The sequence below is a fragment of the Chiloscyllium punctatum genome, chromosome 5 (genome assembly GCF_047496795.1).
Source record: "Chiloscyllium punctatum isolate Juve2018m chromosome 5, sChiPun1.3, whole genome shotgun sequence".
Classification (NCBI taxonomy): domain Eukaryota; kingdom Metazoa; phylum Chordata; class Chondrichthyes; order Orectolobiformes; family Hemiscylliidae; genus Chiloscyllium; species Chiloscyllium punctatum.
This window is the reverse complement of record NC_092743.1, coordinates 15,612,764-15,630,347: the sequence shown is the minus strand read 5'-3', so window position 1 is coordinate 15,630,347 and position 17,584 is coordinate 15,612,764. Positions and strand designations below refer to the sequence as shown.

Genomic DNA, 17,584 nt, shown 5'->3' with positions numbered 1-17,584 from the left:
ATGTTACCTAATTCACCCTAAATTTCACTCACTCTTACCATATGGTAATCCAATTATTCTGAAATACATACAACAGCATTGCTTCACTCTCACTGTGAATCACTGAATAACTTACACAGAGAAAACAAGTTTCAGAGAGTTTCTTACCCAATACATTCACAGCTGTGGAAAATTAATCTCAATTTTTTTTTCCATATTGAATTTATTGAGGTAAATTGTTATTGTTGACTTGAAAAAGCATTGAACAATAACTAGAGAAGTTTTGGAACAAAGATCGTCTCCACTTTTACTCCTAAGATCTTTCTGAGCAATGAATGTAGAGCAAATATTTAACTTATTTGCTGAAGAAAATGAACAAATAAATTTCTGCCACTTGTTTTTGCAAGTACTGAATAAAATGTGGATATAAAGTCTCAAACTTTCGCAAAATTACACCTAGATATTTTGGTAAGTTAAGTTTTCTCCCTTTATTAATTAGTAGATATCTAACTAAGGACCCTCTGAGTTTTTGACCTAATAGTAGGAAAGTAAAGGAGTTAAATTAAGTTTCAACATGCTCTGGAAATTGAGAAACTGACAATAGTAACAGATGATACAAAGGTGGGCTTGATGATCATCCTACATGATGACAATCTCTTGAAGTTTTTTGTAATAATGGACAGTAAGGAATATGTTTCCATCTGCAACTCAGCAATTCATTCCCATTTCAAGGAAGGCAACTGGAATTTTGGCATTTGTTGCTCAAGGAATAGAGTGAAAACGTTGGGGTGTGTTCCTGCAACTGTACAATGCATTAGTGAGATATGATTATTGTGATTAAAGATGACTTCAACCTGTCCAGTAAAAGCTTCTGATTATTCCAATTGCCACTCAAGGGGCCTCACATTGCTCACAAGTAGAACTTGTGTGCTCAGATGAAAAAAAGAAACATTTACTTAATCCACTCCACAGTCACAATGATTTTCACATTTACAAGTTACAGGCGTATGGAGGGACACATAGGTTGCCCTCAACTCTGAGTCACAGACTCAGTCTGGTAAGCAAGGTACCTCTCGGCATAACATGCATATTCCTTTCTTCTTAGCCTCCCTATTGAGCAGAGATGCTGCAAGCATTCCAAGATGACACAAAGCAATTAAGCGCGAACAGCAGCATTGCATTGAAAAATGCTATTGTGCTCCAAAACACAGCATTGACGTGCTGAAATACGGAATTGTTAAGTGGATCAGAATTGTGTCAAGAATAACCTATTGGCCAAAGTGTTACTTTTTTATTGGAAAGCTAATCTCTGCAGATTTTCTCTTTTCCTGAGAACTGTTGAAGCACTTGCAACAATCTTCAGCCAGAACTGTTGGGTTCAATGATTGATTCCAACCTTCTCTGGAAATCCTGCCACCATGGTGCTAAACCTCAATCGCTTTGATTCAATCTCATGATATCAAGAAATGGCTGAAGGCACCAGATACTGCAAAGGGTATGGGCCTTGACAACATTCTGACAGTACTACTAAAGCCATGTGCTCCAGAATTCACAGCACCCTTAACCAAGCTGATCTAGTACAGCTACAACACTGGTATTTAACCGACAATGTAGAAAATAGTCCAGGTAAATCCTGTACACAGAAAGCAGGATAAATTCAACCCAATTACTGCTCCCATCACTCTACTTTTGATTGCAGTAAAGTGATGAAGGTGTCATCAGCAGTGCAATCAAGCCACACCTACTCAGCAATAACCTGCTCAATGATGTCCAGTTTGGGTTCTGCCAGAGCCATTCAGCTCATCACAGCCTTGGTTTAAACATGGACAAGAGGGTTGAGGCGAGAGTGACAGTGACTGACCTTGACATCAAGGACACATTTGACTGAATGACATATCAAGGAGCCCGAGCACAAGTACTATACTGTCAAAGGGAATCGGGAGAATTCTCTGCTGCTTACAGCCATATCTGGCGCATAGTTGTTTATGTTGGGGGTCAGCTTTTCATCCAGGATCTTTTCTAATGAACCTGTTTGGTGATGTTATTACACACGTCAGTGGCAGGTGGGACTTAACCCTGGCTAAGAAGTAGGAACATTACAAGTGCAGCACCAAGAGTCCTTAAGTTCCTCAGAGTGGTTTTCTGGACCCAACCATCTTTAGCTGCTTCATCTAAGACTTTCCCTCCAATGTAAGGTCAGAACTGGGGATAGTTGCCAATGATTGCACGATGTTCAGCAGCATTCATATGATACATGTGATACTGGTATTGAAGCAGTCTATGTGACATTTGCATCACACAAATGCCAGCTAATGATCATTTCCAACAAAAGAGAATCTAACCCTTGACATTTAATGGTACTCCCATCACTAAATCCCACACTATCAAAATCCTGAGGGGTTACCCTTAACTAGAACTTGAACTGGATTTACCATATTAATACAGTGGATAACAGGGCAGAAGCTAGGAATACTTCAGTGATTAACTCACTTCCGGACTCCCAATGCCACGTCAACAAGGCACAGGTTAGGAGTATGAATACTTTCCAGTTGTCTGGATGAGTGCAATTCCAACAACACCTCAAGAAACTTGGCACCATCCAGGAGAAAGCAACTCACTTGATTGGCATCACATCCACAACGTCCACTCCATCCACCACTGATGCTCAGTAGCAACAGTATCGACAAGATGTATTGTATAAATTCAGTACCTTCAGGACTGTTATGTATTATAGTTGGGGTATGATATGTTAAGGCATTGTCCCTTTAAGAGGTGAGTCATATGAGCACTTCTGAGTCAATAGCCAGGTTCGTTGTCTTGTTTTAGTTTCTTACAGAGAATAAAGCCTTCCTGTTTGGTTAAAACCAACAATGAATTTGTATGTTCTTAAATTCTGACTGGAGCCTAGTAACTATCCAATATAGGATGATGACCACTACCATCTAGAAAAACAAGGGCAGCAGATATCTGGGAACATCATCTGCAAGCAACTTTCCTTCCAGACTTGGAAATCCATCACTGTTCTTTCAGTGTCATTGGGTCGAAATCCTGAAGGTCCATCTTTTAGTGGCATTGTGGGTCTACCTACAGCACAGCAGCAGTTCAAGAACGCTGCTCACCACCACCTTCTCCAGGGCATCTAGAGGTGGGCCATAAATGCTGACCCAGCCAACAACACCCACATGGCTTGAATGAATAGCAAAAAAAAATAGAGGCATAAACATTTATGCTTCTACATGCTTGACTCAGTAATTATTGCGTCTTCATTGATTAAGTTTTGTTCTGATAATAAACCAATTATGCTTTTTTTTAAGAAACCCTCTCTATAGCTCTGACATAAATAAGGTTGTTAATTGGTAATGTTGGAAATGGAAGAAGTATTTTTCTTTTATGTTGCATTCCATTGACTTGTGGTACATTCTTCCAGGCCTGGCTGTACAGTACACCAGATTCTGGATTAGTGGTGCTGGAAGAGCACAGCAGTTCAGGCAGCATCCAAGGAGCTTCGAAATCGACGTTTCGGGCAAAAGCCCTTCATCAGGAATAAAGGCAGAGAGCCTGAAGCATGGAGAGATAAGCTAGAGGAGGGTGGGGGTGGGGAGAAAGTAGCATAGAGTACAATGGGTGAGTGGGGGAGGGGATGAAGGTGGTAGGTCAGGGAGGAGAGCGCGGAGTGGATAGGTGGAAAAGGAGATAGGCAGGTAGGACAATGGGCGAGTGGGGGGAGGGGATGAAGTACAATGGGTGAGTGGGGGAGGCATGCAAAGGTTCACAATCTGACAGTTCAACTCTGGTTTATAGAGGGCAGAATGCAGCAGGCAGCTGGGATTGAGCTAGAATGGTCAAATTGAAGGGGCTGAGTTTGAGCAGCAGAGATGAGAGGGGCTGGAACTGGCTCATGACACGGAGTGGGAACAGGATGTGATTGACAGCTGCGTTTTTTGGGGGGGAAAAAAAACAATGTTTCTTTTTGTAACAACCTGTTGCAAAAATGGAAGCAGAGGGAGCCCTGAGGAGGGGAGCAGCCTTTGGCTTTTCGCTCTGGGTGGGAAAGGCTGGAATATGACCGGGGATTCCCAGCGCCGCTGCGGCACGGCGTGGGGTGGAAGAGGCAGGGGAACTCCTGGGCGTGAGGGCTGCAGTTAAAACTGCTTCAGCAGCGGCTGGGGAGGACGCACACATACCGCCCCGACAGCTGGCAGCGACGGCTTGTCGGCTACGATGGCATCACAGGGTAAGAGAGCTCATTCCATTGGCAATGGCTAATGGGGAAAGCAGCCTCTGGCAGGAAATCTGAGTGAAGGGGGGAGTGTTGACAATCCCATGTCATGAATTCAGTAATTTTGTTTTGTCAACAGAATCAGTGAGGTATCTATTTCCCAGAGGGAGGGGAAACAGTGGTCAGACGGTGATAGTCTGAGGCACCTTTCTGGAGTTTGTTTTACAAGGTGGGACTAAATTACCTCCGGGTTTTCTATCGAGGCATGTGGCGGTCATAGCTGGAGAGTTCTACCCTTATGAATCTCTGCAGTAAAATGTTTCCTGTCATTGCAGACCATAGGAGTAGCAGTGGGTTGAAAAATCACATTGCTGCTGGTACCGATTCAAATGCACTCTGCTCCTTTCGAGAATAAGTTACAAAGTGAAATACTGGACTTTGTTTTTTTTAAAATTCCTTCATCTCTTCATCAGAGAGCTTTGGATGCTCCATCGCTGAATTTATTGAAGGTGGAGACAGATAGATGCCTAGTCTCGCAGGGAGTCTCCAAAGGATACAGGGGAAGTGAAGTGGTTGCCTCAAGGGCATCCATAATGACACTGACAGGCTCGATGGGCCAAATGGCCTACTCCTGCACCAATGTCTTCTGACCTTATCATAGCTGGAGCTTGGGCCGTTGGGGCCTGACGCCAGTCCCTCTCCCCAACATATTCCCACTGTGGGGTTGGGGAGGGGTAGGACAGAGATGGAGAGGTGGGGGTCGCAGGGTTGGAGTGGAGGGTCAAGATAGTGATGGAGGGGGGAGGATAGGGATGAAGGGGAAGGCAGGAATGGAGAGCTGATTGGTAGAACAGGGCTGAAGGGGAGTGGGGAGGCAGGGATGTAGGGGTGGGGCCAGCAATGGAGGGGTGAGGGAGGGTTGGTAGTCTGTGGCAGCTAAATCTCAGCACAAGACTCCACTTGGGGTCAGTCCCCATCTCGGACATCTCTGCCTTGCTCCCTTTCCTCTTTTGAAGAGGTTCATTAAGCCCTCCATCTCTGACAAGATTTTCATAATCAGTCCTAATGTCCCTTGGGATCCAATAGTTATTTCTTGTGAAGTGATTTAATAGACTAAGTGTACTTATATTGATGCAAGTTGTTGTTCTAAATGATAGCATTTAGTTTTTGTTTATAATGAAGCTAATGACTGTACTTTCTGTTTGTGATCAATAGACTTGCGGAGACATTATTACACACTCAGTACATCAATGGGCCCAGCTTTAGTTGAGCAGGTGACATGTTTCCTGTACAGCAGCCAGGTTCTCAGTCAATATGAGCTTAATGTCATCACCTCCAAGTCTGATATCCTTACAAAGGCATGTGAACTACTTTCTGCAGTCATCCGAAAGGGGAAGAAAGCCTGTGGTATCTTCTTTCAAGCGCTTGCAATGTGTGATCCACATCTGAGCAATCAGATATTTGGAACACGAGGTAAATGTTGTTCTCATTAAAAGCCATCAACCAGTGAATCATTTTGTTGAACCAATAATCATTTTGTTTCTCCCTCCACTGATGTTTCCAGACCTGCTCAGTGCTTCCAGCATTTTCTGTTTTTATTACATTTTGCTACCTTTCAGGCACAGTCTTTGCTGACACCAGTCCTTTAGAACAGGCTTTGTTTATTGATCCAAGGCTGTAATGAGGGCAGGAGTTGAGTGACCGTGGCAGAACCCAACCTGGGAATCAGTGAGCAAGTTATTGCAAAACAAGAGCCTGCCATTGGTGGTGGGCAAGTTATTGGAGGGAATCCTGAGAGAGAGGATTTCCATGTATTTGGAAAGGCAAGGGCTGATTAGGGATAGTCAGTATGGCTTTGTGCATGGGAAATTATGTCTCATGAACATGATTGAGTTTTTTTGTAGAAATAACAAAGAAAATTGATGAGGGCAGTGTGGTGGATGTGATCTATATGGACTTCAGTCAGATGTTCGACAAGGCTCCTCATAGTAGACTGGTTAGCAAAATTAGATCTCATGGAATACATGGAGAACTATCCATTTGGATACAGAACTGGCTCATGTAAACAGACATTTCAGTCCAACTCATCCATGCTGACCAGATATCCTAAATTAGTCTAGTCCCATTTGCTAGCATTTGGCTCATACCCTTCCAAATCCCTCCTATTCATATACCCATCCAGAAGCCTTTTAAATGTTGTAACTGTACCAACCTCCATCACTTCCTCTGGCAGCTTGTTCCAGACATGCACCACTGTCTGCATTGAAAAGGTGCCCCTTTTAGATTTTTTCCCTCTCACTTTAGCCCTATGCCCTCTAATTCTGGACTGCCTTACCCCAGGGTAAAGACCTTGGCTATTCATCCTAACCATGCCCCTCACAATTTTATTAACCTCTATAAGCCTTAGCCTCCAACGCTTTAGGGAAAATGCCCCAGCCTATTCAGCCTCTCCCTACAGATGAAAACCTCCAAAACTGGCAACATCTTTTCTGAACCCTTTCAAGTTTCACAACATCCTTCCTATAGCAGGAAGACCAGGATTGAACAGTATTCCAAAAGTGGCACCACCAATGTCCTGTACAGCCGCAACATGACCTCCCAATTCCTGTACTCAAAGCATTGACTAGTAAAGGCAAGCTTATCTAACACATCCTTCACTATCCTATCTACCTGTGACTGGTACATCTAATACTGTTTAGAATTAAAATTAGAATCAGAATTAGGTTTAATTGCACAGGGATACAGGAATACAGTGAGAAGTGTAAAATTTCGCCACTCCCAGAGCCTTAGGTACAAAGGTACCTAGGTACAAAATCTGAGGTACAAAGTAGGAAGATAAGGAAATAAAGACAATAATTCAACATTAATGTCATTTTCAGTATAATGTACAAAAATAAAGATATAAAGTTAAATGTTCAACATGACAGTCCCTTCTTAAGTGCTTACCCATGCTGGGCTCACACTCCCCACAAGGGTACAATGTCCTCCCCACTTGACACTGCTGCAGATGCAGGGAGACCTCAGGCTCATTCTCCTCCGCATTGGGTTCACTCTCTAGCCCTTCCCCAGGGTCTCTCACTGTCCCCCGCTCTGGGCTTGATCTCCTCCACATTGGGCTCGCTCTCTAGCCCTCTCCCATGATCTCTCACTGTACCCCCTCCCCGCTATGGGCTCGATCTCCTCTGCACTGTCCCAAAGCTGTCCCTCTTCTCTGTGAAGAAACCTTGCCTCAGGCGCGCTGGACACAATAGAGCTGCCAATCTCTCCACAGGAGGTAAGTAGATAAAAGTGAGAAAAAGTTTAAAAAATCACACCACACCAGGTTAGAATCCATCAGGTTTATTTGGAAGCATGAGATTTTGGAGTGCTGCTTCTTCATCAGGTTGCTAATGATGGAGCAGTGCTCCAAAAGCTAGTACTTCCAAATAAACCTGTTGGACGATAACTTGATGTTGTGTGATTTTTAATGTTGTCCACCCCAGTCATAGACCGGCTCCGCTACATCGAAGTAAGAAAAACAAGTTGTGAAAGAAAAGGAAGAAAGTAAAAGTGTTTGGAGCAGATGAGCTCTAGGCAGGAGCCCACATACTGCGTTGCTACTCCACCACCATCTTGACAACAAGATGGAAGGCAAGGTATTATGACATTCTCTTTGGAATTGATTATAATGTTTTGTTTGTGGTAGTGACGTAGATTTGGCCATCTAACAAACACCAATGTTGGACATATATTTAACTTGATATAAAAGTTGAGAAATCATCTGTGATCTTATTTATTTCTCGTGACTTCTCTGATTCTTAAATCCTTTTGGTTATTTACTGACAAATGTTAATAAATGTAGTAATGGTGGTGTGAATTGAAAGATAATTCCAGTCCAAATGATCAACTTCCTCTCAATTGTAGAATATGTTTGGAGTGAGCTATGATGTTTTATATAACCACAGGAAATGTTGGAAACCCCTTAATGAGATTTGAAGTATTCTGTATCATATGGTGATTGTAGTCACTGGTTTCAGATTACTTAATGCAGTTTGACTGTGTTTACTGTGATGTGCTTTATTCAGCAATTAGGTTTTGTTCCTTTATTTCATAACCTTTCAAGATTACTTAAGTCCCCTTGCTGAAATGAGAAGTGGAAAATTCTGAATGTAAATGGAATAAAGTCATAAGATAATTGCAGCACAGAATGGTGCCATTTGAACCAACATGCCTGTGTTGACCCTCTGCAAAAACAGTTAATGTACCTTTACATTTTCAGGTAATCACCCAATTCCCTTTTGGGTGCCTCGATTGAATCTGCCTCCAGCATGCTCTCAGATAATATATTTCAGACTCGATAGATGGAGAAATTGCAGTTCCCCATTTAGCAACTATTTGTTGTGGAGTATGCCTCAGGCATGCCGGAGGACTGTCCTGTGGAATTAATGATAGGTTAACATTGCTGCAAGATCTTTTGCTAACTCGGCATCACGGTTTTTAACAGTGTAGCTTTTAACAGCAGTGTGCTTAGTGTTATATGATGAGCGGCAGTGATTTGATTATAGAGCTGTGTATAATATAATGCATATAATTTGTTGACAAGGCAAAGGAAAGGCTAATGACACTTATTTATGTACAAATTGTACACCTTGAGCATGGGGCAGATGACGCTCAGATATTGAAAAGCTGCTGAACAGTTTGAATTATATAACACCTACATCTCAGCACCTAGCACAACATTGAAACAGATGAGCAGAGTATAGGTGCTGTATTTTGGATTCAAATGCAGACTAAACTTTCCACATCAAGTTAAGTCTTGTTCTTTTCAGTCTAAGTATATTTTTATTGACATGTTAATTTCAATCACAACTGGCTGAACTCTGCGGGAGTGGAATTGCTATCCTAAAGCTGAATCCTTCAGGTTTTAATCGTAGAAGATTTTAAAATGTAAAATTTTTAAATACCATTGTCGTCTTTCTGTCTCTTTCTCTCTCTTATCTCAGTCTTTCTTTCCACCTTTTTATTTCTTATGCTGCATTTGACTTGGCTTGAAATACCCCCATTCTCTGTGATGTCTGTGCTGTCAATGTAACTAGGAGAAACTTCTCTTCAAGCAGGTCACAGGTACTTGGTTTCTCTCAATCTGGAGATGCCGGTGTTGGACTGAGGTGTACAAAGTTAAAAATCACCCACACCAGGTTATAGCCCAACAGGTTTAATTGGAAGCACTAGCTTTCAGAGCACTGCTCCTTCATCAGGTGGTTGTGGAGTATAAGATTGGAGGACACAGAATTTATAGCAAAAGTTTACAGTGAGATGTAACTGAAATGATATATTGAAAAATACCTTGATTGCTTGTTAAGTCTCTCATCTGTTAGAATGACCATGATAGTTTCACTTCTTTCATATGTCAATTGCAAAACATTTTTTAAAAGTTACATTCTCAAGTGAACTTTAATAATTGGTGTCAGCCCAGATAATGTATTGGGTGCTAATACCCAATACGAAATATGAAAGAAGTAACATGGCCATTCTAACAGATGAGAGACTTAACAAACAATCGAAGTATTTTTCAATATATCATTTCAGTTACATCTCACTGTAAACTTTTACTATAAATTCTGTGTCCTACAATCTTATACTCCACAACTACCTGATGAAAGAGCAGCACTCCGAAAGCTAGTGTTTCCCATTAAACCTGTTGGACTACAACCTGGTGTTGTGTGATTTTTAACTTTGGTTTCTCTCACTCACATTTTCAGTAATCCATCATGCAAAATAATTTAAAATCTTAAACATTAAATGGCAAATGTAACTAACATCAGATGCAAATGATATAATTCAAAGTGGCAACTCACCCAATCAGATAATTTCTTCCCTCTGCTAGTACTACATTAATAACTTGCATGCGATTGAACCAAGTACTGATGTCACATGCCTTGTTCCAGTGGGCATGAACAGCACATAGCTGAGACCCAAATTTTATTTGAAAATGTTCCAAATGTGCACTTCAAACATTTTTATTACCTTTAAAGGCCTTTCTGAATCAAATTGTTATTGCTACGAGATTTCAATGATGAAAAAGTATAATCCAATTTCACAATTCTGATATTGCTTTCAATTATTTTAAATTGGAGGAAATGTACTTGCTTTGATTACAGTGAAATATTAGTTCTGAGTTTGTCTGAGCTTTCTCTTCTGGGTTTTGTGCAGTTAATTTTACAGGTCACAGTTTACCAGCTCCTTCATTTCAGAGGATCTCTCCTTCAAACGAATATCTACTGAGGTCTCAAGGTAATAACAGAATTGGCATTTCATTGTCCTTAATGAGCTTGAATAAGTTGCTGAAAAGGCCAATGAGAAATCTAATATATCCACTAACTGTCAGGCTCAATGATAGATAAAGTATTAGAATAAAGTTCTTCCCTGGTAAAAAGAGAAAGACAGTTAGATGCTTCAAGTAGGGATTGTCATTGGAACATTGGTTCAATGAAGTAATTTTAAAAAACAGAAGACGAAGAGCTGTGTGATGAACCCCAAAAACAAATGGCTTAGGTTGGGGAGAAATGGTAAGATTTAAATATCTGAGACCAGACTCAAATCCACTCCAACACTCAGTCCAGAGTTTTCTGAAGATAGCACAGAGGACAGATACCAGCCCTTCTCCCAAGAGATATTATAGAAGTCACTTGGAGAATCCATTGGGGACAGCTTCAGGAAAAACTGCCTGGAGGAGTGGGAGTGCTTGTTCAGCCTCCCATTGTTTCTCTATCAGAGCCCTGTCCTCCTCATTGGGAACAAGAATTGCATTACTGGGATCAAATCCTTGAGGTCGGTTCTGCTGCCTGCATCCACTGCCGTTTGTGGAAGAGAGTTCCAAACATCTCCCACCCTTTGTGTGTAGAAGTGCTTCCTAACATCTCTCCTGAATGGTGTGGTACTAACTTCTAGACTCTGCCCCTCAGTTCTAGAATGTTTAACGAGTGGAAATGATTTATCTTTAGTTTCCATGTCCACCAAGCATCTTAAAGTGACTTATAGCTGATGCATTGCTTTAGTAATGACTGCAATAACTTAGAAAAAGTGGCATATAGCTAGGTCCTGCAAACAGCAATTTGCTAATGAACAGTTCATTTGTTTTTTCAGATTTTTATTAGAGGGGTAAATATCGCTCAGAGACCTCAGTTGCTCTTCAAAAAATAAGTGCCAGTGTTTTACATCTATCCACTCAGGCCTCTGCTTAATACCTCACCTGAAGCACAGAGCCTCTGTCAGTGTATGTTCTTGAATTATTCTGTTTTTACTTTCGCCCTACATTGTGTGCTCACATCTCGAGAGTGACTCATATACCCATAATCTTCTGACTCAGAATACTGCAAACTATAAGCGAGAGCTGAAAGCAAAGTCCCCTTCTTCTTTAACGTCCCAATTTAGAAATCCCATGACAAAAAGCTGAGAGTTTCTGCTTTATATATTGCATTATGTAGTGCACTAACCACTACACTAACAACTAATTGAAGATAGTGAGTCGAGTCTCTGAAGAAGCATGACTGAACTCGAAATGTTTACTCTGCTTTCTGTCCACAGGTGCTGCCAGACCTGCTGAGTTTCTCAAGCAATTTCTGTTTTGATTTTAGATTTTCAGCATCCACATTTTATTTATGTATGAGCTTGTAACCTGGTCTCGTCACACCCCCTAGGAGTGACATACATCCATTTGCAGAAAATTTTCACCAGCATATATTAATGAACAAATAGATTGGCACATGTTTTGCCACCGATAGTGACTTCCAGTTAAAGGGTGAATTTAATGTAGAAGTGTCTCTGGGAATTATATCGAGAAAATGACATTGAGCCTTGGTCTGAAAATGAGGGGGAGCATGAGTGAGCCAGGATTTCTAAGAATAGATTATGAGAAGGCTTTGAAAGTAGAAAGGAAAAACACATTTAAAAGAGTTTAGGGATGGCACCTCAGATAAAATGATTAAAATGAACACAGGAATTTTACAAGTGCTGATTGAAGGAACAGTGAATGCCCAGGTTTTAATTTGTCACTTTTATTCTCTGCAGCAAGGCCTCATACTTTAGAGCCAACAAGACCTGGAGAAGCGCTGTCCTCTCAAAGTGAGTTCTTTACTTAGTCAAACATTGTAAACATATTCATTGTGCTGCAGACATCAGGCTCCAGATGCCACACTAGTGTAAATAAATTAAAGCTGAGCAATTTAAGTCTCAGAATCTATTGAGATAATTTCATCAGAGGGGTGTGTTAAAGTAGGAAAAGTGTAATTCAGATGAGCAGAGAAACACATGTCAGTCACCATGTTATCACTGGACATCAGGGTTCCAGACACGAAAAATCTTATTTAAATCCAGTTGCCTTCAGGCACCATACTTCAGCGCGGCACTTAAAAAAAATAAATTAAAATAGAAAAAAAAAGTAAATTGCAATCCACAGACAGGCTTTTCCAGTTGCATGAAGGTGGGCTGGAATCTAGTTACCTTGTGCAGCATTGTGCAGCACTGAGGGAGGCCTAACCAGGAGTGTCTTGCGTCAGTGTTCCAGGCTTCGTTCTGGGGATAGAACAGAGGGTTGAGAGTGTATGAGCTTATTGAATGCCCTCGGGGACCAGGGGCGCCTATATGGTCAGCTTTTTCCAGATGATTACCCTTCCTGCTTTCTCAGAACAGAGTGTTAACATCGGGACCTGTGAGTAGGTAACAGGAATTTAAACTGCGATTTCAACTGCCCACCCAGTTTTCTGGTGTGGAAGGTGGAGAGAGAGAGAGAGAGAGAGAGAGAGAGAGAGAGAGAGAGAGAGAGAGAAGAAGGTAGAGGCTGAAAAACATCACCTAATTGTGTTGGTTTTTTTTCATTGCTGGTGAATCGAAAGCAACTCCATTTTTGAAAAGTATTTTGTGGGACATAGGTATCACTGGCAAGGACAGTGTTTTTTATCCGCCCCAAATTGTCCTTGAACTGAATGGGATGCTAGCCCACTTCAGTAGGACAATCACATGACTGTGGGTCTGGAGTCACATGTAGGCGAGACCAGGTAAGGATGGCAGATTTCCTTCCTTAAAGACGTTAGCGAACCAGATGTGTTTTTGAAACAACTGGCTTTGGATACCTTTAGTCTATTTCTTTAATTTCACAATTATTGAATGTATTACATCATTTAATTTATTGAGTTATAAAAGAGACCTAAGGGGCAACGTTTTCACGCCGAGGGTGGTACATGTATGGAGTGAGCTGCCAGAGGATGTGGTGAAGGCTGGTACAATTGCAACATTTAAGAGGCATTTGGATGGGTATATGAATAGGAAGGGTCTGGAGGGATATGGGCCGGGTGCTGGAAGGTGGGACTAGATTGGGTTGGGATATCTGGTCGGCATGGACGGGTTGGACCAAAGGGTCTGTTTCCATGCTGTACATCTATGACTGTATGAGTTCAAACTTCACAACCTGCCTTGGTGAGATTTTAACCCATTTCCCCAGACCATTAGGCTGGACACCCGGATGAATGGTCCAGTAACATTACCACAATGCATCTGTCTCCTGGTTAGTATGAGGGGCTTTAGATGACCAAATGTTTGCGAGTGGGGATGTGGAGGGAAGGAACAAGGAGGAAGAAACGGAGAGGGAAGAGTTCCAAAAGGCCAAATTATGATGAAGAGTTGGGGGACTGGATGGGGAAGCACAGGTGCTGGGTCCAGTGGAGCAAATATCTCCACAGCTTTGGAAAAAATTGCATTGCTAAAAACAGTCCCCAGTCGGGTGTGGGGGTGGGGGCAGGGGTGGTGGGGCAAGTGGACTTTAACTTGCCAAAATAGTTATTTGTGGCAAGACATGGGAGGGACGTGCTTGCCTACTGTACGGTAGATTTGCAGCAATTACAGCCCATATGGAAGGAAGAATAAAGAAGGGGGTGTCAGAAATCTAAAGTGAATGGTGATTGATGGTATAATCAAGCACTAGGCCAGCTACTTGGAGTGTGGCACTTGCAGACAGAAACTGACAAATATGGAAGTTGAACTGGAAATGAGATGGAATTTAGTTTAAAATCGCAGCACTTTTAAAGAGTCAACTTTAAATCTGAGGGCCAGGGGTCTCCTGGTGAATCTAAACAGAAGGCCTCTGGTTAAATACCACGGTCTGGACCCTCTCCATAGCTGACTTTGGAGCGGGTGATGTTAGATTTTGCCATAAAAAGTAAAACATTTTCCTAATACTGCTTAAAAAGGTTTACCATTCAGGAATATCAAGAGGAATTCTCATAAAGAGTCACTGTACTCGAAACATTAACTCTCCTTTCTTTCCACAAATACTCCAAACCTGTTGAGTTTCTCCAGCAATTTCTGTTTGTGTTCTATAACAGAAGGTCCTGTTCAGCTTGTAACATTTTGACAGAGAAACATCCAAAACCCAGTGCAGGTATATCACGTAAAGTTACTTCACTCATCCCAGTACCTCACCTTAATTCATATTTTGCTCAAAATTAGTTTAGATAAACTTTTAAAATGGGCTGGAATCTGAGTTTTTTTCCTTTTGCCCCTAGAAGGACAATGCAAGTCGCTGCCAGTGATCTGCAAGATTTGTATCTGCAACTCGAGTCTCAACAATTGTACCTTTGGCTCAAACAACAACATATCCATTAGGAGGTCAACGTCATTATCTGCCTTGGAGAACTTTGCAGATCCAGCATCCAGTGTGAATGCAGAATGTGGTACGTGCATTCCTTGCCTGAATGTTGCTTTCTTAGTTCTGTTCATCAGAGATTAGAACAAAGACCTTCTATCACTGGTCCAAAAATTTGTCTCAAATCTGAATTCGGGAGCTCTATACTGTCAGCACCATTTCATTTAAGTCAACAGTCCATTTATAATCAAATGAGAATGATATAAAATGAATTAATAAGAACTGAACTGGCCTGACATCTTTTCTTATTAGTTTTCCAAAGGCAACAATGTCCAAAGAGGCTAGAATTAGATGAACGTTATTGAATGAGCATAAGTCACTTGGCAAATGCTCTACTCAGAAACTTGGCTGAGTAAAAACCATAAGAACCCCAGATGCTGGAAATCAGAAACAAAAGTGAAAACAGAAGTTGCTGGAAGAACTCAGCAGGTCTGCAGAGAGAAAGCAGAGTTAACTTTTCAGGACCAGTGACCTGAAGTTCATGTTCTGGAGAAGAGTCACTGGAGCTGAAGTGTTAACTCTGATTTCTTTCCACAGATGCTGCCAGATCTGGTGAGTTTTCCCCCAAGTTTTGCAGAAATTTGGCCTAATTGGGTAAATTAAGAGAGTACTTATTTTCCTGGTGATGCACTGCTGAAATACATTCAGGTGAGATTATTGTGTTTCAATACATTGTAATGTAAATAATCAGGATAATAATTATTAAATACTGCAGAAAGCTATCTTCTAATCACTGAACTTGATCTATTCTCTGAACAGGAAGGGCCCTGGAAATGATGTCCAAGTCCCATACGGGTGGCAGTTCTAATGAAATGAGCACAAGTAACAGAGAGGCCATCCAAGTGGAGTCTGACATTGAAATAATTAGGTCCAAATTGCAAAACGTGATTATTGGAAACCAAAATACATTCACTTTGGTGCAACAAATCAGTGACGAAGAGAATGAGGACAAGGACCTGGACGAAGAGTATGAGGAAAATGAATGTGAGGAGAAAGAAGATTCAGAACAGTTAACAAATGAATCCAGGCAGCCAGAAGCAGTGCAGCAATTTGAATGCTGCAGGTTAATGGCTGGTTAATAAAAATGGATTTATCGGCTGGGTTTTGTGGCTCCCCCTCCCTTACCTAAGGATGGCTGGCCGTTAGCCATTTCATGGGGGACTTCTAGCTGCCAGGACAGGAAGCACACCTCAGGAACTGCTGGCCAATCAGAGACTGACAACTTCCCAGTACTAATGGTGCCACCATCAGTGATGGTCATTGTCACTGCTGCACTCAGAGCAGTGAGGTGTGTTGAGGGGATGAGCTGTCCTGAATTTCTAGATTTATTGTTACACCATTTTTGTATTTGGAATGAATTCAGTCTTGAATGTACTCAAAGGCTGAGCAAAGATTCACAATCCTCTGAGTGAAGGGAGTCAGCGATGACCAAGAGGCCAGAGAGTGAGGGAGTTCTCATATGGGTGACATGTTACAGAGATAGGGAGGGTGAGGAATGTTTGGGAACAAGGACTCCCAATTTCCCCAATCCAGACAATGACTACTGCCTTCTCCCATTAGCAAGATTTATTATTGGAAGTAACAACAGTGACAAGGGTCTGAACAAAACTGCATACGTCAGGAATGTTAACCATTGTGTTTCCATTTCATTATGCATGGGTGTCTTAAGGTTCCCTGTATAAGCTTCCCTGCATTCCCTGTACCTAGAAATTAAATGGTAAAAAAGTAGGACGTGAAATCAACAACTCCTCACATATGAAATTTCAAATGTTTTTTAAAATAAGTTACCTAACAATAATCTTCCATTTTGTTGGAATCCGGCTATACCACTATTTTTGATCAAGCACATATTTTAACATCTTACGTAGGACCACGCTTTTCGAAGGACAGGAGACTTTGAAAAGATTTACTAGAATGAAGAATTTTAGATCCGTGGATCGGCTGGAGAGGTTAGATTGCTCTCTTCAAACAGATAAAGCTAACAGGGCTTTAGGATCATGTTGGAGGGAAAATTTAAGGAGGGAAAAAATATTTTCAATGCTGAAGATTCATTAACCAGAACATAGAGATTGAAGGTATTTGACAAAAGAATCAGAAGCTATACGAAAGAAAGGCTTTTTGTTTTGCACAGCAAGTGATTCGAATTTGGCTTGCGCTACCTGAAAGGGTGGTGGAAACAGATCAAAAAGCAACCTTAAGATAAGTACTCAAAGATAAGTTTGATAAGTACTCAAAGGAGAAAAGTTGTAGAGATATGAGGATGAAATGGACAAGTGGGACTATCTGAATTGCCCTTTGAACCTTTGGCACAAACCCAAAGAGCCAAATGGCCTAATCCAAACCAGTATCTGGCTCTGCACTAGACCAGTGGTTAGTCATTCACTAGAACTCAGCTCCACATTAATGTATATAAATATACATGTGTATCAATCATTCTTCTCTATAAATGGGTGGAGTTTATACATTATCTTACCTGTGAATAGTAACAATAAATTTATTTTCATGTATAAATTTAAGTATGAACAAAACTGTCAACATGGAAAATAAATGTGTTTTATGTGAATAAAATATGAATCCTGATATGAATCATGTGATACATTATCTCAAAAGTTATGGGCATCCCACTGGCACATGATTTCACTAAAGCTGTCATTTTATTTCTGCTGACTTCTAACATCACGTATATTAAGCTCCTTAAAAGCTCATTA

The 17,584-nt window shown here is 41.3% G+C and overlaps 1 protein-coding gene across 1 annotated transcript; it reads left to right on the top strand.

Annotated features, from left to right (window-relative positions):
* Positions 1-5,422: 5,422 nt before the first annotated feature.
* LOC140476903 (uncharacterized) lies at positions 5,423-17,413 on the top strand. The gene is made up of 5 exons (XM_072569817.1): positions 5,423-5,671; positions 10,391-10,471; positions 12,248-12,301; positions 14,737-14,904; positions 15,636-17,413. The coding sequence occupies exons 1-5, from the start codon at positions 5,449-5,451 to the stop codon at positions 15,953-15,955; spliced, it is 846 nt and encodes a 281-aa protein (XP_072425918.1). The 5' UTR covers positions 5,423-5,448; the 3' UTR covers positions 15,956-17,413.
* The last annotated feature ends 171 nt before the right edge of the window (positions 17,414-17,584 follow it).